Source organism: Neovison vison, chromosome 3 (genome assembly GCF_020171115.1).
Source record: "Neovison vison isolate M4711 chromosome 3, ASM_NN_V1, whole genome shotgun sequence".
NCBI classification, from domain to species: domain Eukaryota; kingdom Metazoa; phylum Chordata; class Mammalia; order Carnivora; family Mustelidae; genus Neogale; species Neogale vison.
In genome coordinates this window covers 26747672-26775638 of record NC_058093.1, presented here as the reverse complement: position 1 = coordinate 26775638, position 27967 = coordinate 26747672, and the positions used below count along the sequence as shown (strand labels likewise).

Genomic DNA, 27967 nt, shown 5'->3' with positions numbered 1-27967 from the left:
ATGGACCATCTGAACAAAATTAATTTGATTTTATTTTTATTTTCTTTGTCATCATTTCAGTTGTTTACATTTCTGCAAAAGCACCAGAGAGCACCAAGATTACTTTCAAAACAGCTAGGCAGAGTTTTGTTTTGTGTGAAACTAATAATAGTTTTTGTTGTTGCTATTTTTAAAGGGGGTTCTTCTGAAAAGGGTGTTCCCCATACTTCAGGCCAATGTCCGTGGCCTTCTGTGGGAGAGTGGTACTGACCTGTCTGGTTTGATTCACAGCCATTCTGAACGTAGCTTCTTCCTGAGACAGGAACAAGAAATGGGCACCAGCTGTTCTTGGGAGGACCCAAACCTCCAAAATCTGCTCGATCTCTTGGGATTCGATTTTTTTGACATTAGAAAGACACCCTCAGGAATAATTTTAAACAGAAAAAAAATAAGTTCAGATTCTATTCATCTAGATCCATCTGGTGTTCACCCCCCAGGGGCCAGGAAGACACGCTTTCATAGCACGGTGAAGATACTGTTGGTTAAACTCCAATAAGGTCCAACTGAGTGAGGCTGTGAGGTCTTGCCAAACAACAGAAACCTAACCCTGTCTTCTCCATGCTTAGGGCTACTGATCCCTGTTGGAGGAAGTTTGCAAATCCTCCCTACACAGTCTTTAATATATAGATTAAATTAAACACCATAACCCAGTCCTGCCTCCACTACCAGGAAAAAAGTTGTGCTACTAATTGTATTCAACTCTCCACTCTTCCTTTCTAAAAACCCTGAAACCACATGACATTACAGACTAATTGCAAAGTACATGAGATGCTAATTATCTACTGAAAGCATATACATAGTATATGTAACTAGTATCTATGTAGAAAATCTCTGTGTAACATTCAGCCCTAAATAAATAAATAAATAAATAAATAAAACAAAATAGCAGTTTGGGATCTGAATATATTTAAATAATTACCGTGAGGCAGAGATTCTTTTATGCCTACCAAAATTGCCATGTTTCTCTTTTTGCTTAAATTAGCAGAACCCAAATATTTAACCTGAACTATAGCTGCCTAATCAAAAGACTACATTTCCCAGCCTCTTTTGCTTGCGAGGTCACGTGACTAAGGCCTAGCCAATGAAGTACAGGAAGTGTTGAGCTTGAGCGAGACTTCTGGGAAGTCTCCTTAAACAGGGAGAATATGCATGTCTTTGCTCCTTCCTCTATTCTGCAAGAACCATGGATGCGAGGGCTGGAGATGTGGTCACCACTGAGGTTTTGAGGACAAGGCCGACGAAGGCTATATCCTAATGGTAGGGGAAGAAAGCCTAGGGTTTGGATGACTTCATCAGGTCCCCTGATGATCAGCCTTCAGGTTTCTTCTATATAAGAAAGAAAGAAACTTCTACTTTGTTTAAACCACTTGTATTTTAGGATTTGAATTCTATGCCACTAAACCAAAATCTAAGTGATACGCTCAAATCTTTACATTCTGCTGCACTATGGTAGCCCAGCTTCCTAAGCGTTTCTCTCCTACCTACGTATTATCTTTTTGGTGAGTTTGGTCTCCTTTGGGCCTCATTTTTCTCCCTGTCACATTTAGTCACATCCTTCCCTGGGTTCCAGTCACCAGTAACATCTTCAAGCTCCTGAGCGTAACACACAACTGTACTCCCTGTCCCAGATAAATGGTCATTTTAGGACAGGGAATGAAAAGAATTCGTCTGTGGATAGACTGCTTTGGCACAAATTGCTTTTTTGTTCCCTGCCCTCCTGGAACCACCAAGATGGTAGAACAGAACAGTGTGTGCTAGAATTTTCCGGGACTGAGAGGGGAAAGGGTTTAATTTAAAGAAAGAATCTCCTGGAATTGGGAGACAATATATAGGCTACTAGGACCAGAGAAGGATGGAAGTTGTTGGAAGTTTAGACAGTGGAAGTTTCTACTTCCTGGGTGGGGTCCTTGTTGGAGAGATTGCCTGAGATATTGTCAGAGTCAAGCAACTCTACAATGCTGTAGGGGGAACAGTCCTCCAGACCTAGCTTGCTGCACAGCCAGCCACAGAAGCCTTTCTCCATGTCCCGGGCAGCTTGCCACCATGCTCCCCAGGACCATGAGAGCTGGACCACAGCAGCATAGAGGCCCAGGGAAGAGGCCATGGCCATGATAAGCACTGGATAGAAGAGAATGAGGCAGGGGCAACATGAGATCTTGTGCCAGAAGGTCCTCTCCTCATTGTACACAAGGAAGATGTTGTACCAGGTGATCGTGCCATAGTAGAAAGAGACAACAAAAGAGAGGATAAAGACCACAGGCAGACAGACCAGTGTCCAGAGGACCACATGGGGCCCACGATCTGCTCCCATATGGCAGACCTTTCTGTCTTCAGGTGTTATCTCCCTTGATGACCCTTTAGGCTTCGTCAATTCTTGCAGCTCCTTCTCTGTCAGTGTGACATGGATGTCCACCATCTGGCCCTTTTTCTTTCCTCGTGTGATGGTGCCAGTTAACGTGACATAGCGGCTGTCCAAAGGCATGTTCCACATCCCTGCAGGGCATCAAGGATGTGAGGTTAAGGTCAGAAGAGTGGACATTTAATCACAGGGTCATCATCTGAGCTGGAGGCTGAATACCACAGTTCCTGTTTTTATAGCACCTGGCACAGTCCTGGAGTCAGTGACTATGGGAAGATGAAGTGGGTGGACCTCCCTCCCTCCCTGATGTTATGACTCCCCCAAAGGACTCTTATTCCACACACGTGGGCTCTGAAGAAACTGTGAAGCAGGTTGACTTGCTTTTCAAGTTCTGTCTCCACTTTGCTGGGCCTCAGTCTTGGCACAATCTCTATAATATGGAGGGGTATGAGGAACTTTGCCATAGACACCAGTTCATAATGACCTTTTTCTAATGTATAAGTGTGTGAGTATCCACTGATGTGTGTGAAGATTGTGCTGCACGTGTGTCCCACCGATGGGCAGTGCACTCCCCTTCCCTGCTCATCTCTGTCTCTATGCTTCCTTGAAACGAGGCTTCCTCACATGCCTATGGTCATCTCAGCCCTCACGTCCAAGCTCTGGACACATACACCACACATATCACACATGTACACTGTCCTCATACACATACCCACACATTACCACCACCGCCACCGAACTGCCGTCCTTTAGTCATCCTGGAGTGACACCAGAGCTACTGAAACACAGAAGTCTGTGGCCCCTTGGTATGTGAAATATAGTCTACAAGGGGAGGTTGGGCAGGGTGGGAGGGGGGTAGTAGGCTACTGGAGTAGACTCCAGTAGGCTGGAGTCTTTCTTCCAGGGCTGGAAGAAGTAGGAAGGTTGTACTGTTCACCCAAAACCTAATGATCTCAAAACCTCCCTCATCTCACTAAATAGTAAATGACACCACCACATCCTTTTTTGTTGCTCCTGTCAAAACCCTAGGAATCATTGCTGACTCCTCTCTTTCTCTCACTCCCTACCTCTGATCCATCAGCAAGTTCCAAATCGGACCCAGAATCCAGCCTGTCGGGGCACCTGGGAGAGCTCAGTTAGGTTAAGCATCTGCCTTCAGCTCAGGTCGTGGGATCGAGTCCCCCATCAGGGAGCGTGCTTCTCCCTCTGTCTGCTCTCCCCCTGCTTGTGTGTACTCTCTCTCTCTCTCTGCCAATACAAAAAATATTTAAAAAAAAAAAAAAAAAAAGAATCCAGCCTATTTTCCCTAGCTAGCTTTCCTGAGGTCACCCTGGTCCAGGCTTCTACACATTAGTGCTATTGTGGCCTCGGGGATGGGACAGTCTCTTATCAGCTTCTACTCTTGCCCCTTAGAATCCACTCTTTATAAAGAAGCCAGAATGATGGTTTAGAAATAGAGGCTATCTCTCCTTTGCATAAAAGCCCTCCAATGACTTCCATCTACACTTTAATCAAATCCCAAACTCCTTACTATGACTTGCAAGGCCCAGCATGAACCTCTCCACCATGGCTGCTCGTCTTCCCTGAGAACAGGGGAGTAGGCCAGTGGTGCTTCCATCTTAGGGTCTTGGCCCCATTTCATAGTCAGCTCCTTCATTTCTTTCAGATCAGCTCAAGGGCCACTTTCCAGAGGTCCTCACATGGCCAGGCAAGCTCCTTCCCCACGCCCTCCACTGATCATTTCGCATCACTGTGGTTTACGGTCTTTGCAACTCATACCACTCTCTGAAATTAACTTTGAATGACTGCCTTGTTCACTGTCGGTCTTCCCTTCACTAGAAGGCAAACTGCACAAGAGCAGAGATGTTGCTGGTCTTTTCTACTGTGGGCTTATGTCTCAGAGAACAATCCTGCTACACAATCCATCTACCTTACCCGTCTATTGCTGCATGATGATGCTTAGTCCGGACACTCCACAGCTCCGTGAGCAGCAACAGGTATTCTCACACATGCATCCTTATGCCCATGGGCCTAAGTTTCATGGGATACTGAGAATTTCTAGAATGTAAGACATGCAATCTGAATTTAATAATTATTGATAAATGTCCCTACGAAGTGGGTAAAACAGAATTCCATTTCTACTGAAGGGACATTGACAGCACAACTATTTTCTCACATTGATGTTATCCTAGTGTACCCAATTTTTGGCCAACCTACACGTAAAGGAATATTACCACTCACTGCTATTATAATTCGAAGGCTCCTGATTATTATAAAAGTCAACTATTTGATTCTTTATCTTACGTGTATTAAGTAATTAGCATAGTCTTAAAAAATAAATAATTAGCATAGTCTGCTTGTATTACTAATTTTTGTGTATAAATCGGTCTCTTCGCTTACACTGGGAGTTCAGAAAGGACAGAGATGATCTCTGCATCACTGTGAAGAGAACAAAGTCAATGTTTAATAAATACTGCTGATCTGTAGAATGAAGACTGTGATATCTCCAAAAGAAAGGTGTCAATAGGGGCGCCTGGGTGGCTCAGTGGGTTAAAGCCTCTGCCTTCGGATCAGGTCATGATCCCGGGGTCCTGGGATTGGGCTCTCTGCTCAGCGAGGAGCCTGCTTCCTCCTCTCTCTCTGCCTGCCTCTCTGCCTACTTGTGATCTCTGTCTGTAAAATAAATAAATAAAATCTTTAAAAAAAAAAAAAGAAAGAAAGGTGTCAATAAGTCGAAGTAGGTCAGTGAGCAAATCCCTGTCTTCTGGAGAATCCTCATTCCTTCCTGTGGCTTTAGGTAAGTGGCCCCAGAGACTCACCTTCATCTGCAGGATAATCTAGGAAATCATCTCCCTCCTCTTCTTTAGGCCGGTCTCCACTTTCTGATTCCCCAGGCCCCTCATCTAGTTTCTCATTTTCTGACCGGTAGATGATGATAGATTCAGGGCGGGACTCTTTCCTCTTCTTTTTCCTGCGACCCATTGTGGATTCCCCATCCAGGGCCAAGGCAGCAGCCACAGCCTTCCTCAGAGAGCCCTGGTGGTGAGGGCTTGGGAGCTGGCCCTCGCCTTCTACTGGTGCCAGCTCGTCCATGCTGCTTCTCTCGTCTAGTTATTCCTTGTGAAGAGTCTGACTTCCTTGAGCAAACTCACGATCCGCACAGCACAGAGCTTCTTCCTGGATGGGGCTAAGCAAAGATGTTCCGTCAGTGCGTTTCACAGGAAAGATAGGCAAGCAAAGCCATCAATAGGAAGGAAATAGGATGAGATGGAAAGGGGTCTAGGAGATGATTCTCAACTTGCCCGAAAGCTTCTCCTCCCTTTCCTTCTCATATCACTGTATTTGGGGAATGCTGCAGAAATACTCTTACAAGACTGGATTGTCATGAATAAAATTTTATTTGTATTGCAATAATATTTGTGTCATTTATGCAAACTTATAAATTATGCAAAACCCATCAGTTCAGCTGGGAGATGTTGAGTATGAGAAAGTTGGGTGAGAAAGCTTTATAGATAAACGGGATTTAAGAACTACTCTCGCTCCACCAAACATGACAATTTGGATGGCTGGGGCCAGTAATCCAGTCATCTGGCTGTTGAGTCCTGCAACCCTACTCAAAAGGATGAATGGAACTTTTAGAAAACTCCCCAAAGATGGCACAATGTCACCAACCACGTCTACCATGGTATTCTATGAAGAGCACATGCCTCTTGGCTTCTTGCTAGCCCAAGATCCCAGAAAATTCCTGGGTTCTCTCCTATCACATGTGGGGAGACCAGTGGAGAGAATGCATAGTTGCCCACTCTTAAGATTCTTTCTCCTTTCTGTTCTCCAGGAAAAAAGAGGTGGGGAAAGAGAAGAGTCTATGTAACATCCTTTAAAGACACTGACTGGCCAGTGATTTGGGTGCACTGAACCATTGAGAAGACAGAAATGCTTTCAGTGCTGCTACCGAGCAGGGAGAAATTAGCAAATACCCAGTTAGTCAAATTCAGGCAGCTAGTTACTCAGATGCTCTTTTTTTTTTTAAGTAATCTCTACCATACAACATGGCACTCAAACTCACAACTCACAACCCTGAGATCAAGAGTCTCATGTTCCACCAACTGAGTCAGCCAGGTGCCCCACTCATAAGCTTTTTATTTTTATTTATTTATTTTTTTAAAAGATTTTATTTATTTATTTGACAGACAGATCACAAGTAGGCAGAGAGGCAGGCAGAGAGAGAGAGAGAGAGAGAGAGAAGCAGGCTCCCTGCCGAGCAGAGAGACCGATGTGGGGCTCGATCCCAGGATCCTGAGATCATGACCCGAGCCGAAGGCAGAGGCTCAGCCCACTGAGCCACCCAGGTGCCCCTCATATGCTTTTTAAAACAACAACAGCGAACAAGAACAAAAACTAAAACTCAGAAGCATGTTATTATGGACAGTTTCAAACATACTAAATGGAGAACCTTTTTATTATGGAAAGAGGCATACTGTACAAAAGACAGAGAACAACCTTAAGGACCCCTCATTGTCCCTATGATGATAGCTTCAATAATAATCAAAATATTCATAGCCGACTTATTTAAAGGCAAACCTCAGACACCATTTCATCTATTTCAGTTTGTTTCTCTCCCATATAAAGAATCTTTGGGGGGGCGCCTGGGTGGCTCAGTGGATTAAGCCGCTGCCTTCGGCTCAGGTCATGATCTCAGTGTCCTGGGATCGAGCCCCGCATTGGGCCCTCTGCTCAGCAGGGAGCCTGCTTCCTCCTCTGTCTCTGCCTGCCTCTCTGCCTACTTGTGATCTCTCTCTCTCTGTCAAATAAAATAAATAAAATCTTTAAAAAAAAAAAAAAAGAATCTTTGGGAAAAAATAAGATACCCACAATATTATCATACCTCATTGTTTTTAAAACAATTCTTTAATATCATCCGATATCCAGTCAGTTCAAATCTCTGTGTGTTTAACAGTTTAAAGTCTATTTTCTGGACTTGGGATCCCAATAAGGTCTACGCAATGCACACAGATCCTATGCCTGTTTGTGTGTGTTAGTGCCTTCCAGTAGAATTCCTGCATTACACCTCGAATGATGCTGGGGCAACTGAGGAAATGCTTTTTTTTTTTTTTTTTTTAATGAATTCTAACCAATTTAAAAATAGCCACATGTGGCTAGGGACTACACTATCAGACTGGTCCATATGTTTGTCCTCCAATTACTTTCCTTCCAATTTCTTTGTGAAAAAAAGCAGGTTATTTACCTTGCATATTCTCCCAGCCTAGGTTTTGCCGACTGCATTCCCACACGGTGTTCTGAACCACACGTATTTCCTGTACACTGGTAGCTAACTAGGCTTGATCGGATTCATGTTGGAATGTTTTGGGTTGGTTGTTTTAGCCAGACAGTGTTATAGAGGGTGTTTTGTACTTCCATCTGGAGTCACCTAATGGCATTTTGGCCATTTTTTAAAATGAAATTAGTAGCCATTGATAATCATTGTCTAGACCCACTAATTCACTATGAGTTGCAAAATGGTGATATTCCACTGGATATGAGGCACTGTGAACAAACTCAGTTTTAAACTTGGTAGAGGAGACAAGCGGCCCTGTTATCATCCATTATTATTACAAATTATACTGGGAAAATATCTTTCTGTCATGACTGTAGTGATAGCTTCTATTAATTTGAAAAATTTCTGAACTACTTACCTCATAAATTCCCCATTCACAAATAACTGTATTTACAATGAAGAATTGCTAGATTCTACTATAATCCTGCCACCCCAGGATCCTGGAGACAGGCTACTCTCCAGTAACTCCAGGTTGCCTTATTCTCAATTTCCAATTCCTCATTTTTTCCCAGTGGTCTCTGAGTATTTCCTTCCTTTCAATCCCACTTGCGTACCCTTTGATTTCTCTTTATCCCCAACAGTGAGGCTTCTTCTCTCATTTGTCTGAAGCGGTCCTAATGTCCAGTGGGCTGGCCCAAACAGGGGAGCAAAAATACACAAACAACAAATTGAAGTAGGCTCTAAATGCCACTCAATTCGAAGCAAATCTCATGTTTTACGATTATCCATCTTTGACATTATCATGTGACAGGGCCAACTCTGTATCGTCTTTCTTCAAATGCCAAAACACATTCTTTTCCCCTCATCTCAATGCATCTTAAGACCAATGGACTGACTTCTTACCCCAAAGCCTGAGCTACCTTCTGGGCAAGTAGCTCTGCCTGATTACCCTTTGTCCAAGTTCTTGTCTTCTACAGTTTATTTTGTTATATATCTCTCCACTGGATTGCAGGCACTTAAATTCCACCACCTTTGTGTCCTGGGCACAGATCCCAGACTGGAATAGAGAGATTTTGACTGACAGAAGTGAAATGCCCCCAGGTAGAATGGGAGGGTTATAGGAAGTCCTCAAGCCTGTCTTTGCCAGGGATGGGCTAGGCTGTTTGAACAGAAGGCACATCTTCATCATCTTAGGCAAGGAACTTGCCTATGACGTGTTTCAGAACACAAAAATCCAGAGCACAAAGTCTTCCCAAGATAAATTGATTCAGAACACAATGAACCCACCTATTAGAAAGATTAAAGCTCAGGTCATGATCCCGGAATCCCGGGATCGAGTCCCACATCAGGCTCCCAGCTCCATGGGCAGTCTGCTTCTCCCTCTGACATTCTCTCCTCTCATGATCTCTCTCACTCTCTCTCTCAAATAAATAAATAAAATCTAAAAAAAAAAAAAAAAGATTATAGCACTCAAGGGAAGTCAGAATTTGGAACTCAGTGATAAGAATGTTGAATTTGACTTAACACATGCTTGCCTTACTGGTGTCAAGAAGCGCAAACAGTGCTCCCCTACCAAAGGATCCCCAGGGCAGAAGAACGGACAGCCAGCGAAAACGGACTGGAAGAAGAGGCTGTGTGTGCATCTCCCTAAGGTTAGAGGTTTATTGTTAAGAATGTGCATGAATTTTGAATTCTACTTTCTAAGATTCTGTATTTAATATAAAAATGTTTTCCCTGGTGTAAATCCTCTAGTAAAACTGATGCTTGGTAAGTCATACCAAGGTAATTCTATGATGTGGGTGACCTCTGAACGCACCACTTTATATCTACTGTAACAGTACAAACACCAGAGCTTGAGAGTGTGAAAATAAAGAAATTTCATTTAAAATAGACTCAGGAAGGCCTGGCAAGGGAACTCTGATTCACATACCACTCCTTGCAGCCTGCACAACCAGCAGAAAGAGAAAGTTAAGAATTATCTTGACAATTGCTTTTTTTTTTTTTAAAGTCTTGTGTATTTAAGTAATCTCTACACCCAACGTGGAACTCAAACTCACAACCCTGAGATTAAGAGTCTCATATTCCACCATTCCATCACCTGCTTTCAAGGAAAGGAAGATTCGTCCCTGCCTCAGCAACAAGGCACTAACCACTACTTGCAGCCAAAGTGAAACGACCACAGCCTTGATCTCTCTGGTCTTCAGTGAACTTGTGTCCAAAACAACTCTCTCCGATTTCCTCTCAAACTTAATAAAAGCTGATCTTCACTTTGTCTCTTTGGACTTATCTATGGTTCATCACGCATTCATGGAATAATAATCACTCTTTATGGGATGGAGTCTGCTCCCAGTTCTCTGCTCCCAGGTGGTCATGGGAGCAAACGTGATCCAGTGCCTTCTCCAAACCCATCCGGATACCCAGCATAACTTGGGGGATTTGGTGGGTGGAGAAACCAGGAAGCTTTGAAGCCTCTGCTGTAGTGTGCATTGCAGGAAAGAAAACAACCTGCATGGATGAATTATGGCTGGAAAAAGCTAATAAATGGCAAGGACACCCGGCTTACCTTCCGGATACAATAAGGAGTGTGTGGGCAGCAGGGGAGGGATGCTATGGTAAACGTAAGACCACAGGTCTTTGCAGAAATAGGAAGTTGTTTCCCTCTCTTCCACCCACCAAGCCAACTGCTTTCACAGAGAAACACAGGCCCATTTGGCATAGGTTGTTTAAAATTTCCTGTTAAAGTTCTGGATTTTAATTGTTGTGATTAGTCCAAATTTAAATAAATTTCCATGTAGACAAACCACCAAAACAAAGCAAAATATGAACTGTCTGCTATTTTGCTACCTTTGGTTTATAAAGCTTCAAATCAAGGCACCCTGTGTCATTGATTTAAGAACAATCAGGGGTTTTGTTTGTTTTGTTTTTTATTTCCATACTCCCGCAGAGTTGTTTGGTCACATATGTGACCAGTTGTGACCCATATGGTCACATCTCCCTTTCCATGGAACCTGAATTGGGTCTGAAGAGTAGAGTATGATCATTTTCAAGTTAACCTACTACTATTACTACAGTGAACTGTGCCTTGCTCCTGCCTTACTGCTCTTTCAATTCTCATTTCTGTATCTGTCACCCAAAGAGCCACATATCCCCTATCTGGGGTGGCCATACCCTTCCACTAGCACTGTGATTTACCACCACGAGATGCACTATGTCAGCTAGGAAATAAAATGCTTACCATTTTACCACCAAAAATCACCATTAGCTCCTCTCAGGAAGACAGTCTCATCAATGTAAAAGTAGAAAGGAATCTGGCTCAGACTGATGTCCATGATTGGAGCCATGTTGGATTAGCAACTTGAAACTTCTAATCTGGCCAGTGGCTGTTAGACTGTATCCTGTTCCTTCATGGTCCAGTGAGCAGTATCTCTCAGGTCACTGCCCAGTCTACCTGACCTGAAAGGCTCTCACACTGAAGGCTGGTTCATCATCTAAAAGCATCTGGCTTGTGTACAGAGGAAATAGCTCCCGGTAGCGAGGGTAGTGGGTTACGAGGAGCTTGAGCATCTCCGTATTGTTAAGAGCTATAAAATTGGATCTTCCTTGTCTGAGCTTTTGTTCGTTCATAGGGAAACAGGAGTGGCCCTATTCTCACTCCCATCGTATCTACATGCTAGAATGAAAACTCTACAAAGGCAAGGACAGGGGTACCTGGGTGACTCAGTCAGTTCAGCTCCTGCCTTCAGCCCAGGTCATGATCCCAGACAGCCCCATGCACGCTCTTTCTCTCTTAAATAAATAAAATCTTCAAATAAAAAGAAAAAGGCAGGGACAGCTAACTGTACCATCCACTATATTGGAAACACTGACGCTTTGTTTCCTGTGAACTGTGAACTGTGAATTGGTTAAGAGTCTTGTTTATGTAAGCTGGTTCAGTTCTGGACTCTTACTTCAAGGTGAGGGCGTGGGATGGGGGTGACTAGATGCCTCACTGACATTCTTTTTTGCACCAAGAATCTGTGAGGCTGAGTGCTGAGAATCTCACAGGCCCCCGTCAGTTATGAGCCAGCAGCTGCTTTGAGGCATGAAGAGAATGAAGTTACCAGGCAGATGGGGTGGGGGAGGGGTGGGGAGATGGGTGAGCAGTAAGCACATCCCAGAAGACAAGGCAGTCAGTGCTAACAGGGGATGGCACAGTAGGAGTGTGGAAGGATCATGGCCCAGAAGATGCCTTCCCCCCACACACACCCCCCGGGGAGCAAAGAGGGCAGTGATGCAGAGCATAGGGCAGCTTTTGATTCAGCCAAAGGAACATCAGTGTAGCATGGCGTGGATGCCCTGTGAAGAGATGGCTCAAACCGGAACCAGAATTAAAATCTAGAAACAAGGGGGCTCTATTGCTGAACCTCCGGACCTTGTGGGGTTAGCAGTCTTTCAAACCCTGACCCTGGTGAGTGACTGGGCAAAGAGCACATGCCTTTTCGTTTTAACAGATCTCTTAAAGAGACCTCAACATTTCTCTTAATCACAGACTCTCTGGAACGTGAAAAAAGGGCCTTTCTGACTGCTCAGACTGCAACTTCCTTGCAGCCCGGGAAGGGCTCCTTATCATCCTCAGCGGGTGACACTGGCTTAAAGCCAGCCCAGTCGCCTTTTCACTGGAGGACTTGGGAATCCCTCAGTCTCCTCAGCTGCCACACAAAGGCTGCAGTGGATGCAGGCCCACAGGGACTGACCCTGGCAGAGCTATGGGAATCCACAGGTCCAAACCAAATCACCAATCACATTAAATTACACTTTTGATAAAAGAATCTTTAAAAGTAACAACGTACTCTTTGCTCTCAAGAAAGAAAGCAAGGAACTTTCTAGAATAAGAAAGCCCTAGACCTGAGTCACTATTTCTCATTCTACTAAAAAACAAATACTTCGTCATTGAAATCAAAACACTCTCTAGCAAATGGGAAGCAGAATGTGGAAGAGGTGTCTTCCTTCCTTTAATGAGTATAGATTGAAATTCGTCATCAACAAATGAGAAGGGCAAGCTTTCTTCCTTTTTCTTTCTTTCTTTCTTTTTTTTTTTAGAGAGAGAATAAAGTGCAAGAGGGTGGGGAGTGGGATGGGGCAGAGGGAGAGGGAGAAATCTCAAGCAGGCTCTGTGCTCACAACCCTGAGATCATGACCTGAGCTGAAAACAAGAGTTCAGGCAAGTAGTTCTTAAAGGAGGTCCGAGAAGAGTAAGGTGAGGGGAGATCAGAGAGGAAGTGATGTCTGATACCACTTTTTTTTCTTTTAGTGTTTCCTTTTTTTTTTTTAAATAGACATATAATGTATTATTAGCCCCAGGGGTACAGGTCTGTGAATCGCCAGGTTTACACACTTCACAGCACTCACCATAGCACATACCCTCCCCAATGTCCATCACCCCACCCCTCTCCCCCTCCCCCCCTCCACCCATGATTCCACTTTTAACAAGACCTATTTCTAATCTGCTTTGTGAATAACTAGCTGGGGGGTGGGCCCCAAAAAAGGATGGCCTTTGTTTGCTTTTACATCATTTTAATACTTTGTAGGTGAAAATACAGTACTCTGATAGCAGACGGAAATAGCGTGTTCCCTGAATTGTTAAGACCATAGCACCACACACATTCCCTAGATCTGCCAAATTCTTAGGCCAAGTATCAGTAGGACAGTCCAGGCATAAGCTCTCTCTGGTGGGGGGACAGGGGAAGCTAGATGAACAATGCGGAGGAGAATCTGAATAATAACCCTGGGCTCCTGGACATCAAACTGCGGATGAGAAATCCCACGCCCCTTCCCCCATCCTCCGAATGCTTGCTTCCCTGCTTTAGGAATGAACCCGATGATAGGATCTCATACACCTACATCAGCGTTCTTGCAGGAAGCACACACCCGTGGATTCGTCAGTTCTGCAGCCTGGCTGAAATGGATTAGATCTCGAATGGGGTAAAGGTTGCATCTCCCCTTCATTCCTGGGCGGGGAAAGGGAGATGAGGTGGAGGTGGGCTCGAGTTTATTTTTAAGATCCTTTATTGTCTTGGTTCTGTGGATAACTGCAAGGGCATCCCACTCCCCACCCCCACCCCCACCCCAGCGCTCAGCGTCCCTTCCAGAGGGGGAAAGGATCTGGAGGCCAGATTTCTTCCCCTGCAGCTAAGCCTGCCCCTTTCCTTCCCAGCCAGAGGCACACAGCAACTGGAGCCGGAGCCTGCAGCCTCTCCTTTCCCAGGTGCCCTGGAGAATTCTATCTTAATTAACCAGGAGACCTAAAGCACCGAGGATTTTTGGAAATGGAGCACGCGCCCGCTTTTTGTCTGCTTCCCTTCCTCCGGTCCCCACGACGGCACCGAAATTTAAAAACAAAAACCCAAACCCAACGAACAAGGGATCTCACCTACACATGCCGCGGACAAAGTCTGGCAGAGGACCCAGACCCAGTTGGGCAGCGCCGCCGGAGAGCAGCCGTCCGCTGGGAGGATGGGGACCTGCCGCGGCCTGGGGGGGGGTTGGGGGGGTGTGGTTGCGCGGGCGCCGGGGGCGGAGCGACGGGGCGGGGAGGGGCGGGGCCCGCGCGGTCACGTGGGCAGGGTGCCTATACCCTCGCCCTTCATAGACCAACGGGACAGAGACCTTAGCGCTCTCGGTTTTCGGACTCCCGGTCTACATGGCCGTTTGGGGCGAGTTCAGGAGCTGCTTGGCGCCGGGCCTGCTGCAGCACCAACTGGCCATCGTCACCGGAGGGGCCACGGGTATCGGAAAGGCCATCGCCACGGAACTTCTGCACCTGGGTACGCGAGCGGGCCCCCTGGGTCAAGCTACCTAAGATCAAGAGGTCGGCAGAGACACACACTGGCCTCAGGGGGTTTCGGGAGCCAGGAGGTGGGCGGCTGGGCTGGGAGACATGGACTGGCCAAGCCAAGAGGCTGTATCTGTAGGAGACGTTGAAACCGCGGGGGGAAAGGGAAGAGTCTCTCTAAGAAATGCGGCAGAAGCCTTGAAGGATGAAACCACTATTTGTGCACTAAAGGGAACAGTTAGAATCACAGATAACGTGCTCGAGTAGGGAACAAGGAGACCTGTGGAAACGTGCTGTGGAATTCTTTATAGATGTGTTTAAAATGAACCCGTCCTATGGATTACCGAATGAGGAAACGCGGAAAGCCTTTTCATATTTTTCTCTTTATCACTGGTTTATTTAATGATATCGTCATTGCCATTTCTGTTTCTGTTTTTATTAACTTTTCTCCTCATGGTGGGTTGGACTTACCTGCTTTGCATTTAAAAAAATTACTGCTTTACATTTTTAATTTTACCTTGTTGGATGCTGGTTATTTTTATATTCATTTAAATATTCTTGAGCTCTGGGGCGCCTGGGTGGCTCAGTGGGTTAAGTCTCTGCCTTCAGCTCAGGTCATGATCTCAGGGTCCTGGGATCGAATCCTGCATCAGGCTCTCTGCTGGGCAGGGAGTTTGCGTCCCTCTCTCTTTCTGCCTCTCTGCCTACTTGTGATCTCTGTTTGTCAAATAAATAAATAAAATCTTTAAAAATAAATAAATAAATATCCTTGAGCTTTTGTTCTGTGTTAACTGCATCCCAGAAGTTGTTATTTCTGTTGTTAGGTTCTTTGGAAACAGTTTGATACTTTAAGAGAGACTTGTTATATGTTAAGTATTGACCTGAATAGTCTTTAATCTAGTTAATCTAGGGTAATTTTGCTTCACCACTCAGGCCATACCCTTCTGAGTATCTTACCCATTGCTTTTCAAATGAGGTTTTGCCTGTTTGAAACACTTTAGCGGGGCGCCTGGGTGGTTCAGTGGGTTGAAGCCTCTGCCTTTGGCTCAGGTCATGATCCCACGGTCCTGGGATCCAGCCCTGTATACAACTCTATGCTCAGCGGGAAGGCTGCTTCTCCCTCTCTCTCTGCCTGCCTCTCTGCCTACTTGTGATCTGTCTGTCAAATTTTAAAAATCTAAAAAAAAAAAAAAGAAAGAAAGAAACACTATCTCCAGTGCCTTCTTGGCCTACCTTGACTCCCAACTTCATCTCATCCTGGAATCTGAATGGTTCCCCTTCCTCCTCCCTGGGCTGTAGCTGGGAAACTCTCCAGTAGCAAGCTGGAACGATCATAGGGCTCACATTGTTTGTTTCCACTCTCTGAGATAGATCACTGAGCCATGATACCCCACGTCCTGTGCCTGAAAGCTGTTCTGCATTATACTTTGACCAGTTTTTTTGTTCCATTGGTCTGGAGGATAAACTCCATTATTGATGTTTGATTTTAACCAGAGGCAGAAGTCCTGATTCACCATTTTTTTTAAAGACTTTATTTATTTATTTGACAGATCACAAGTAGGCAGAGAGGCAGGCAGATAGAGAGAGGGGGAAGCAGGCTTCCCGCCGAGCAGAGAGCCAGCTCCATGCGGGGCTGGATCCCAGGACCCTGGGATCATGACCTGAGCCGAAGGCAGAGGCTTTAACCCACTGAGCCACCCAGGCACCCCCTGATTCACCTTTTTTTAATGGGTACACATGAAAGAACTTCTGAACTTGTTTTGTTTTGTTCTTAATTTAGACAACCAGTGAAAGTATATTTATCAATGAAAGCATATTTACTATTTCTTGACTGTTTTCTTTTCAGGGTGTAATGTGGTCATTGCATCTCGTAACTTTGATAGATTAAAATCTGTTGCAACGGAACTGAAGGCCAGCCTGCCTCCCAACAACCAGGCTCAGGTCACTCCCATAAAATGCAACATCCGCAATGAAGAGGAGGTAATGCAAATGTGTCTATCTCCTTTCTTTATTCATTCATTTCATTTATAGTAGTGTTTCCTAAAACTAGTACTTCAGATGTTCCTGTGGTCGAGGTCTTATATGAGGTTAACTAGAAGCAGAGGCTGTAAAAGAGATTCTTTCACTAATGATATCTGAGGATTACCGCCTGGGGGAGGAGAAGAAAGAAACAATCTTTAAGGAAGCTAAGCAAGGATGTGGGCTCAGCGAGATTACTTTTTGTGCCTTTTGCCCTTTAAGTCATTTCTTTATTTTTTTTTAAGATCTTATTTTTAAGTGATCAGTCATTTCTGCACCCAACGTGGGGCTCAGACTCACAACCCCAAGATCAAGAGTCACATGGTGTACCAACTGAGCCAGACAGGTGCCCCTTTTAAGTAATTTTTTAGTGTTAATTTTAACTGGATTTCAGCTACTGGTACTGATACCATTTACTGTGACAGACTGTAAGTTCTTCTCCCAGAGTAAGCTATCAGTCCAGCTAGCAAGTGAAGTTGTTAACCAGTTTACTTTGAACATTTTTCTTTAGGTGGAGAATTTGGTCAAATCCACCTTAGATGTTTACGGTAAGATCAATTTTTTGGTAAACAATGGAGGAGGCCAGTTCACGTCTCCTACAGAACACATCAGTGCAAAGGGATGGCATGCTGTGATTGAGACCAACCTGACAGGCACCTTCTACATGTGCAAAGCAGGTGAGTATGACCAATAACCCAAAAAGGCAAGGTGTCTTTATTTAAAGTCGTAGAGAATCTTTTTTTTTTCTTTAAAGATTTTACTTATTTATCAGAGAGAGAGAGCGCGCACACATAAGCAGGGGGAGTGGAAATGGAGAAGCAGGCTACCCCTGAGCAGGGAGCCCGATACCGGACTCAGTCCTGGGACCCTGAGATCATGACCTAAGCCGAAGGCAGAGGGTTAACCCACTGAGCCACCTAGGTGCTCCTAGATCATAGAGAATCTTCGAAGAGAATTGTTGGGGACTCAGAAACTCCATGTCTGCAGTACTGACTGCCCTGATTTGCTTGCATAGGACACAGAAATGTAAATTGCTGCTTTTCTGGATAGTCATTTGGCAATATTTGTAAAATATGGGAATGGTTTGATCTTACAATTTTATTTCTAGGAATTTATCATGAGAAAATTATTAAGAATCTGTACAAAGGGGCGCCTGGGTGGCTCAGTGGGTTAAGCCGCTGCCTTCGGCTCAGGTCATGATCTCAGTGTCCTGGGATCGAGTCCCGCATCGGGCTCTCTGCTCAGCAGGGAGCCTGCTTCCTCCTCTCTCTCTGCCTGACTCTCTGCCTACTTGTGATCTGTCTCTGTCAAATAAATAAATAAAATCTTTAAAAAAAAAAAAAAAAAGAATCTGTACAAAGATACAGCTACGAAGTTGTTCCTGAAATTAAAACAAACAAACAAACAAAACTCTCACACTTAGTTTTAAAGAAATGAATCTGTTTAATCTCTTGTAACTTGTCAAATCTTCAGGGAAAATGCCGCAATTCACATCCTTTCTGACTAACAACTAATTAGCATGCATGAAGATCTTTGGATTGAAAGTTATATTGCATAGGTGATGATATTCAACCCCTGACATTGAGTAATTCAAGGGTTTTGTTAAAAACGATCGAAGATGTTTTTGTGATGAAAACCACAGAACAGGTAGAATTCCAACCCAAAGGGTCTTCACACTAATATGGATTAGGCTTTATATTCTTAACATCTCTATGTCAAAATCCTGCAGACATTTCCAGCTTTCAACTTCATCTAACTGGTAGTATAAAGCTTTACATTCATTGTGGCTGACTGTTTCATGGGAACCTCTGATTTATAGCCCCTTGGTCTGAAGCACATGTGAGAAGCTGGACTTGTGATTGGCACCTGAGACTCCCTCACATTTCTTAAAGAAATATTCCCATGACAGCTCTGAAAGTGTCAGGGGAAAAACACAAAGATGATTTCAGAGTTCTTTTTTCCTTAAAACTTTATTTATTTATTTGACAGAGAAAGACACACAGAGAGAGGGAACACAAGCAGGGGGAATGGGAGAAGAAGCACACTTCCCACTGAGCAGGCAGCCTGATGTGGGGCTGGATCTCAGGACCCTGGGATCATGACCTGGGCCAAAGGCAGGCACTTAATGATGAGCCACCCAGGTGCTCCTGAATTCAGAGTTCTAACATAGAGTACGCTTTAAGCAAAAGCAGAAAGCCTGTATAGGGTAATTGAAATAAATTTATACCTTTTTAGTTTTTCATAGTTTTTTTTTTTTTTTTTTTTTTACATATTTGATATGGCACATAGATCTTTATTTTCATTTCCAAGCTTTTTGGGCTATTCATGACCTCTTTCTTTCTTTCATTTCTTGTTTTAAAGATTTTATTATTTTGACCGAGAGCAAGAGAACACAAGCAGAGGGAGCTTTTTTTTTTAATATTTCATTATCTTTTAATTTTATTTTATTTATATTTATTTTTTATATTTATATAGATATATATTATATATATTTTTATATTTATATAGATATATAAAATATGTTTATATTATTTTATTATATTTATTATCATTTTATTACTTTTTTATTTTATTTATATTTATTATCTTTTTTTTTAAGATTTTATTTTTTTGACAGAGAGCAAGAGAGCACAAGCAGGGGGAACACAAGCAGAGGGAGAAGCAGGCTCCCCACTGAGCAGGGAGCCTGATGCGGAGCTTATTCCTAGGACCCTGGGATCATAACCTGAGTTGGAGGGAGATGCTTAACTGCTGAGCCACCTGGGCACTCCGACGCCTGCTATTTTGAATGGGCTCTTTTCCCAATTATTTTCAGCTGGGATATAGTTGGTTTATGGAAGATCTACTTTTTCAAGTTCATCTTGTAGCTTTATCTAGCAATTTGTAGTTTATCTAACAGTTTTTGAAATTAGTCTTTCAGGTGTTTAGCTACACAATCATGTTGTCTAAAAATAAATAATGTATTTCATTGAGTGAAAGATACATTCAATGTATCTTTGGTGAAATGCACCATCATTTTATACACTACTAAGAAAGTAGAAACAGCGTTATTTGCACCCTAAGAAGCCACCAACTGTAAAACATATCCCAGTTTAAACAATTTCAAAATGATATGAAAGAATTGTCTTAGAGTCCAAAAATACCATATTTTATGTCTTCTTTTCTGGGGGCTTTACCTCCTTTTTCTGTCATCTAGTATGAATTGGGAAGAACTCAACTGGAAAGCTTTAAGTAATGATGGGAAACCATTCTTATTTTTGTCTAAGCTCTTAGTAGGAATGGGTCTTTCCTTGTTCTCTGGCCTTTACATTCTAAAAATTAGATTTCTATTGAAGTGAGTCTTGAGGGTACACACCTGACGTTGTCTTGATTTGTATGAATACAGTTGATGGCTAAATATCAAATGGGGCTTCAAAAAAGGATAAACTACTTAAAGAATGAGAGACACCTGGTGGCGTTGTCAGTTGAGGGTCTGAGTCTTGATTTCAGCTCAGGTCGTGAGCTCTCACGAGATCGAGTCCCGTGTAGGGTTCTGCGCTGGTTGTAGAACCTGCTTAAGAGTCTCTCTTCTTCTCCCTCCACCTTACCCCCCCAGCCCCACTCCCACTCTCTCCCCCTACAAAAAACAGCAGAATTGAAAAGAAAATACTTAAAGAATTAACAAAAGAAGGATAAGACTTGTATCTAAAAACGACAAAATATTGCTGAGAGAAATGAATGATCAGAATGAATGGAAAAACATTCAGTATCTATAAATTGGAAGACTTAATATGGTTAAGGTTGTAGTTCTTCCCAAATTGGTATGTAGGTTCAATGCAGTCCCTATTATTTATGCAGAAAATGACAAGGAGATCCTAAAATACATGTGGAAATGCAAAGGACTCAGAGTAGCCAAAACAGTTTTACAAACCAGGAAAGTTGGAGGACTTATACTTCTTGATTTCAAGATAATCATCAAGATAACAGATGAATAGATATTTTGGACAAATTTGAAAGTCTAGAAATAAACCCTTATAGTTGTGATCAATCCCTTATATTTACGACTTTTGCCAAGGGGGCCAAGGCAGTTCTATGGGGGAAATGATCATCTTTTCAGCAGATGGTCCTGGACAGTTGGATATCCACATGCAAGAAGACCCTTCCCTCATACCATAAGTAAAAGTTACCCAAAAGTACAAAATGGACCGTAGACCTAAATGCAATTGGTAAAATTGTGTAACTTTTGAAAACTAATAAAGCACAAAATCTTTATGACCTTGACTTAGGCAGAGTCCTGAGATACACCATCTAGAATACGATGTATGAAGTAAAAAAAATTGATAAACTTGACTTAATCAAACGTAAATATGTTTGCACTTAAAGAGACAACATTAATAAAATGAAAAGATAAGCCAGACTGAAGGAAATCACACATCTGATAAAGGACTTGTATCCAGAACAAAGAAAGTGCTCTTATCATTCAGTATTAAGAAAACAAACCAATTAAAAAATAAGCAAAATATTTGAATAGCTATTTTACCAAAGAAAATAACTGAATGGCTGATAAGTACATCAGAAGATTGTCAGCACCATTAGTCATTCGGGACATCAGATCAAAACCTCAGTGAAATATCACTTCATACCCACTAGAATGGTTATAATAAAAAAAAAAATTAGGCAATAATAGCCTGGAGAAACTGGAACCCTCATGCATATCTGGTAGAAATGTAAAATAGTGGCGACACCAGAAAACAGTTTGGCAGTTCCTTAAAAAGTTAAACATACAGTTGCCATATGACCCAGCAGTTCCATTCCCAAGCATCTACCCAAGAGAAATAAAAACCTATGTCCACCCAACAGTTTGTATTCTTCATCACCTGCCAGTGGAAACAATTCAAATGTTCATCCTCTGGTGAGCAGACAAATGAAATATGGCCTGTCTATTCACTGGAATATGATTCGGCAATAAAAATTAACTATTGAGACACGTTACCCTGTGGGTGAACCTTGAAGATACTATTCTAAGTAAAAGAAGCCAGACACAAAAGACCACATATGGTGTGATTTCATTTATGTGAAATGTCCAGAAAAGACGAATTTATATAAATGGAAAGTAGATGAGAGTTTGCGTGGGGATGGCTTGGCTGCAGATGGGCACAAAGCAATGTTTTGGGGGGTGATGGAATGTTCTAAAACTGGATTGTGATAGTGGTGCATGGCTCTATGTTTATCAAAATCATTAAATTGTACATATAAAGTGGATGAGTTTCATGATATATAAGTTATATTCAGTCAGGCTTTTAAAAAAGGAATTGTAAATTTAAAAAAGTTTTAAGATTTTATTTATTTATTTGGCAGGGAGAGAGATCACAAGTAGGCAGAGGCAGGCAGAGAGAGAGGGGGTAGTAGGTTCCCTGCTGAGCAGAGGGCCGGATGCAGGGCTGAGCCAAAGGCAGAGGCTTAACCCACTGAACCACCCAGGTACCCTGAAATTAAAAATTTTTAAATAGCAAGCAAGATGGTGGGACGGTGAGTGAGAAGAGAGTCAGGATGCTATTTCATATGCTTGTCATTGGCTGTTTCCTGCAGTTTACAAGTCCTGGATGAAGGAGCACGGAGGATCTATTGTCAATGTTATTATCCTTATTAGAAACGGATTTCCAGGATTTGTGTAAGCATATTTAATATATATATATACATATTTTTTTCCTATGTCTTTGGGTTTTCTCCTCTAAATGGGGGGAGTAGGGTGGAGAAGATTTCATAAGTCACAATTCTGAATCCTATAATGAGTTTCTATCTCAATACTTAACATTGCCATTTATTTGAACTTCAAAAATGTACTTGTAAAACATTCCTACGCATATTAGACTTGCCAGATTTGCCAAGAAAATAGAAACAGGAGGCCCCATTAAGTTTTATATTATGTCTATCTCAAATATTGTTTGGGGCATATTTATGCTAAAATATTTTCTTGTTTATCTGAAATTCAAATTTAACTGGTTGTCCTCTATTTTATCCAGTAACCCTAATCCAGATGTCATTAAACTGGTCATCAGTGTCTGAAGAGATTTTTTTTTGTTAACATGTGGAAATGAAACAAATTTAGATTAATTTAGAATTGAATACTGTGAATATGTATCTTCAATTTTAGACAGTACTGCTAAATTGTTACTCCGTAATGGAGTTGGACATGTTTGACTCTTACTCTGATTTTGGTAAATTTTTATGTTGGAAATAGATTAAAAAAAAAATAAAAAAGTCAATCAGTGAACTAACTTAGCCTCCTGGCTCAGTAGAGTCTTAATAATCTAAAAGGGCGTCCACATAGAATAAAGAGAAAACAGTGTGCCAGGAAGCTATTTGAAAACCACACTTTTAGTAGTTAAAAAAATCTGGTTTACAAAAAATTCATTTTGTATTTCTTTTTTATCTATTTCATTTTTATTTGTTTTGTATCTTTGATAAGTTCTGATTCCTTCCATTTTATTAATTAAAATTTTTTAAAGATTTTCCAACATAGAATATTTCTATTTATGAAATAGACCTATCCTAGTGTTATAAAAACAAAGCATGCTAGTTTTTACATATGTATAAAACTGCATAAGGTTCATAGTTGAGTGCTCCATACCTTCTCATTCCAGAGACAGCCTGTTAACCAAGTAAGGCCATGACCTGACTTCCTTTATTAGTAATATGTAAACTGTAATGTGCAGGGTGATATTTTGGCACTGCATGAATATCCTGTTTGCCATTGTGATTTTTGTAACCATTGTTGATTCTTACCTGAATCACTTAAGACTTTAGGATTCGGAAGATGTTGATATTTCTGATTTCATAATTGCTTTTGTATTTATTAGCTGATATTCTTCTGTAAAATGACTTTTCTGCAACAGCCATTCCTTCTTTCTCTCTGTATTTATTATTATTATTATTATTAAATTTTTTGGTAGACCACTATGAGGGACTTACAGATTTCTTTTCAAATTCCTTTATTCAAATGCACGTACTATATCAAACTTAGTAGTAATTTGTATTGTTTCTACATTTTGCATTACAAATAATTCTGCAGTGAATAACACTGTACATACTTGTTTCATATTTGTGGAGTTATATCTTCAGGGTACATCCTGGAAGTTGGATTGCTGGGTGAAGGTGAAGGGTAAATGCATACTTTTAGGTATTTCCAGCCAACAAAGTATGAGAGTATATGTTCCCCAGAGCCTGACCCAAAATGTGTGTTGTCAACTTCTGGACAGCTCTCATGGTCAAGAAATGGTATTCTCTGTGGAGCATCTTTTGAGTTGTTGAAAGCCTATCTGGTGGGGCGCCCGGGTCGCTCAGTGGGTTAAGCCTCTGTCTTCGGCTTGGGTCATGATCTCAGGGTCCTAGGATCCAGCCCCGTGTCGGGCTCTCTGCTCAGCCGGAAGCCTGCTCCCCCACCCCACCGCCTGCCTTTATGCCTACTTGTTACCTTTGTCTGTCAAATAAATAAATAAAATCTTTAAAAAAAAAATGCTATCTGGATATCTTGTGTATATGTTTGAGTCATACTGCTGTCTTGGCACATTTTTCTTAATCCTGTCTAAGGCTAGTCTATTTTCTATTACATCTTTGCAGGGGAGTTTAGTCTGAGCTGCTGATCTTTTTTAAATTTAAAAAAAAATTTTTTTAATTTTTTTAAGATTTTATTTATTTATTTGATAGACAGAGATCACAAGTAGACAGAGAGGCAGTCAGAGAGAGAGGAGGAAGCAGGCTCCCCGCTGAGCAGAGAGCCTGATATGGGGCTTGATCCCAGGACCCTGAGACCATGACCTGAGCCGAAGACAGAGACTTTAACCCACTGAGCCACACAGATGCCCCTTTATTTTAACTAATAAATAATTGTGAGGGCAAAAGGTAGGTCAAAAAGCAACTCATGTCTTCCATGGACAGTTTGTAACTCACATGCCCATCAGTGGGTGAATGACTAAACACACTGTGATATATCTGTATAACAGACTACTAATTGGAAATAAGAGGTAATGAACTATTAACTCATGCAACAACATGGATGAATCTCAAAATAATTATTCCTTTTTAAAAAATTATGTTGTCTTAATCACCATCCAGTACATCATTAGTTTTTGATATAGTGTCCCATGTTTTCGTATAACATTTACTGTTTTTGTATAATACCCAGTGCTCATTATAGTACGTGCCCTCCTTAATGCCCATCACTGTGCTAACCCATCCCCCGGCTCCACTACCCTCTAAAACCCTCAGTTTGTTTCCCAGAGTCCATAGTCTCTCATGGTTTGCCTACCCCTCTGATATCCCCCCCTTCATTTTTTCCTTCCTTCTCCTAATGTCCTCCATGCTATTCCTTATGTTCCACAAATAAGTGAAACCATATGGTAATTGTCTTCCTCTGTTTGACTTATTTTACTTAGCATAATCTCCTCCAGTTCCATCCATGTCAATGCAAATGGTAAGTATTCATCTTTTCTGATGGCTGAATAATATTCCATTGTATTTATGTATAAATAATCTTCTTTATCCATTGGTCTGTTGAAGGTCATCTTGGTTCCTTCTACAGTTTGGGTATTGTGACCATTGCTGCTATGAACATAGGGGTGCATGTGGCCCTTCTTTTCATCACATCTGTATCTTTGGGGATCAATACCCAGTAGTACAGATGCTGGGTCATAGCATGGCTCTATTATTAACTTTTTGAGGAACCGCCACTCTGTTTTCTTTCTTTTTTTCCCACACTGTTTCCAACGTGGCTGCACCAACTTGAATTCCCTTTCTCCACATCCTCTCCAACATTTGTTATTTCTTGCCTTGTCAATTTTTGCCTTTCTAACTGGTATAAGGTATATTTCAATGTGGTTTTGATTTGAATTTCCAACGGCTAATGATGTTGAGCATTTTTTCATGTGTCTGTTAACCATTCATTTGTCTTTGGAGAAGTGTCCCCTCATGTTTTCTGCCCATTTTTTGACTTATTTGTTTTTTGAGTGTTGAGTTTGAGAAGTTCTTTATAGATCTTGGATACCAGCCCTTTATCTGTAGTGTTATCTGTGAATATCTTCTCCCATTCCATGGGTTGCCTCTTTGTTTTATTGACTATTTCCTTTGCTGTGCAGAGACTTTTGATCTCAATGAAGTCCCAAAGTTCATTTTTCATTTTCACTTTTGTTTCCCTTGCCTTTGGAGACCTGTCTTGAAAGAAGTAGCTGTGGCTGATGTCGAAGAGGTGACTGCTTGTGTTCTCCTCTAGGATTTTGAGAGATTTCTGCCTCCCATTGAGGTCTTTCATCCATTTAGAGTTTATCTTTGTGTATGGTGTAAGAGAATGGTCAAATTTCATTCTTATGTATATAGCTGTCCAATTTTCCCAACACCATTTATTGAAGAGACTGTCTTTTTTCCATTGGATATTTTCTCCTTCTTTGTTGAAGATTATTAGACCACAGAGTTGCAGGTCCATATCTGGGCTCTCTATTCTGTTCCATTGATCTATGTGTCTCTTTTTGTGCCCATACCATGCTGTCTCAGTGATCACAGCTTTGTAATATAGCTTGAAGTCAGGCAACATGATGCCCCCAGCACTTTTTAATTTTTTTTCTTTTTCAACGTTTCCTTGGTGGTTCAGGGTCTTTTCTGGTTCCATACAAATTTTAGGATTGTTTGTTCCAGGACTTGGAAAAATGCCATTGGTGTTTCGACCAGGATGGCGTTGGAAGGATAGATTGCTATGGGCAGCAGAGACATTTTAACAATGTTTACTCTTCCAGTCCATGAGTATGGAATGTTTTTCCATCTTTTTGTCTTCATTTCCTTTCATGAGTGTTCTGTAGTTCCTCGAGTATAGATCCTTCACCTCTTTGGTTAGGTTTATTCCAAGGTATCTTGTGTTTTTTGGTGCTATTGTAAATGGAAATAATCCCCTAATTCTCTCTCTTCTGTCTCATTGTTGGTGTATAGAAATGCAACAGATTTCTGTGTATTGATTTTGTATCCCGCCACATTACTGAACTGCTGTGTGAGTTCTAGTAATTTGAGAGTGGAGTTTTTTGGGTTTTCCACATAAAGTATCATGTCATCTGCAAAGAGAGGGAATTTGATTTCTTCTTTGTTGATTTGAATATACCTTTCATTCCTTTTGTTTTCTAATTGCTGTTGCTTGGACTTCTGGTACTATGTTTAACAATAGTGGCGAGAGTAGGCATCCTCGACACGTTCCTGATCTAAGGGGGAAGGCTCTCAGCTTTTCTCCATCAAGAATGATTTTCGCTGTGGGCTCTTCATAGATGGTTTTTATGAAATTGAGGAATCTTCCTTCTGTCTCTATACTCTGAAGAGTCTTATTCAGGAAGGGATGCTGTATTTTGTCAAATATTTTTTTCTACATCAATTGAGAGGACTATTTGGTACTTATCTCTTTTCCTATTAATGTGTTCTATCACACTGATTTGCGAACATTGAACAACCTTGCATCCCAGGGATAATCCCACCTGGTTATGATGGATAATCCTTTTACTGTACTGTTGAATCCTAATGGGCAGGATCCTGTTGAGAATTTTGGCATCTATATTCATCAGGAATATTATTCTATAATTCTCCTTTTAATAGGATCTTCGCCCGGTTTTGGGATCAAGGTAATGCTGGCCTGAAAGAATGAGTTTGGAAGTTTTCCTTCTGTTTGTATTTTTTTGAAAGAGCTTCAGGAGAATAGGTATTATTTCTGCTTTGAATGTGTGGTAGAATCCTCCAGGGACTCCGTCGGGCCCTGGACTCTTGTTTTTTAGGAGGTTTTTGATCACTGCTTCAATATCATTACTGCTTATTGGGTATATTCAGGTTGTCAATTTCTCCCTATTACAGCCTTGGTATTTTATAGGTTTCCAGGAAGACATCCATTTCCTCCAGGTTCCTTAATTTATTGGCATATAGTCATTGATAATAATTTCTAATAATTGTTTCTGTTTCCTTGGTGTTAGTTGTGATCTCTCCCCTTTCATTCATGGTTTTATTAATTTGGATCCTTTCTCTTTTCTTTTGGATAAGTCTGGCCATTGGTTTATCAGTTTTATTAATACTTTCAAGGAACCAGCTTCTCGTTTCGTTGATCTGCTCTACTATATTTCTGGTTTCTGATTCATTGATGTTTGCTCTAATCTTAATTACTTCTCGTGCATGGCTTAGGCTTTATTTGTTGTTCTTTTTCCAGTTCCTGAAGGTGTAAAGTTAATTTGTGTATATGGGACTTTTCTATTTTTTTGAGTGAGGCTTGGATGGCTATGTATTCCCCTCTTAGGATCACCTTTGCAGTATCCCATAGGTTTTGTACCGATGTGTTTTCATTCTCATTGGTTTCCACGAATTGTTTATGTTCTTCTTTGATTTCCTGGTTGATGTAAACATTCTTAAGCAGGATGATCTTTAGCTTCCAAGTGTTCACATTTCTTCCAAACTTTTTCTTGTGTTTGAGTTC

At 41.8% G+C, this 27967-nt stretch overlaps 2 protein-coding genes across 3 annotated transcripts in view; one reads left to right on the top strand and one right to left on the bottom strand.

Moving 5' to 3' along the window:
- Window positions 1-26: 26 nt before the first annotated feature.
- Window positions 27-14169, bottom strand: TMEM169 (transmembrane protein 169). 2 transcript variants are annotated; one of them, XM_044241566.1, is made up of 3 exons: window positions 14083-14169; window positions 5218-5585; window positions 27-2532 (listed from the first exon to the last, which is right to left on the bottom strand). In XM_044241566.1, exons 2-3 carry the CDS (start codon window positions 5489-5491, stop codon window positions 1910-1912), a joined length of 897 nt encoding a protein of 298 aa, XP_044097501.1. In that variant the 5' UTR covers window positions 5492-5585; window positions 14083-14169; the 3' UTR covers window positions 27-1909. The 2 variants fall into 2 exon arrangements, with proteins under 2 accessions (XP_044097501.1, XP_044097502.1); XM_044241567.1 differs by having other exon boundaries at window positions 14087-14137.
- A 126-nt stretch (window positions 14170-14295) lies between these two features.
- Window positions 14296-27967, top strand: part of LOC122902284 (peroxisomal trans-2-enoyl-CoA reductase-like) — a 32663-nt gene continuing 18991 nt past the window's right edge. Inside the window, exons 1-4 of the mRNA XM_044241565.1 lie at window positions 14296-14476; window positions 16331-16464; window positions 17015-17180; window positions 22072-22153. Coding sequence (XP_044097500.1) covers window positions 14353-14476; window positions 16331-16464; window positions 17015-17180; window positions 22072-22153 — 506 coding nt within the window. The 5' untranslated portion in view covers window positions 14296-14352. The remainder of the gene's footprint in view (window positions 14477-16330; window positions 16465-17014; window positions 17181-22071; window positions 22154-27967) is intronic.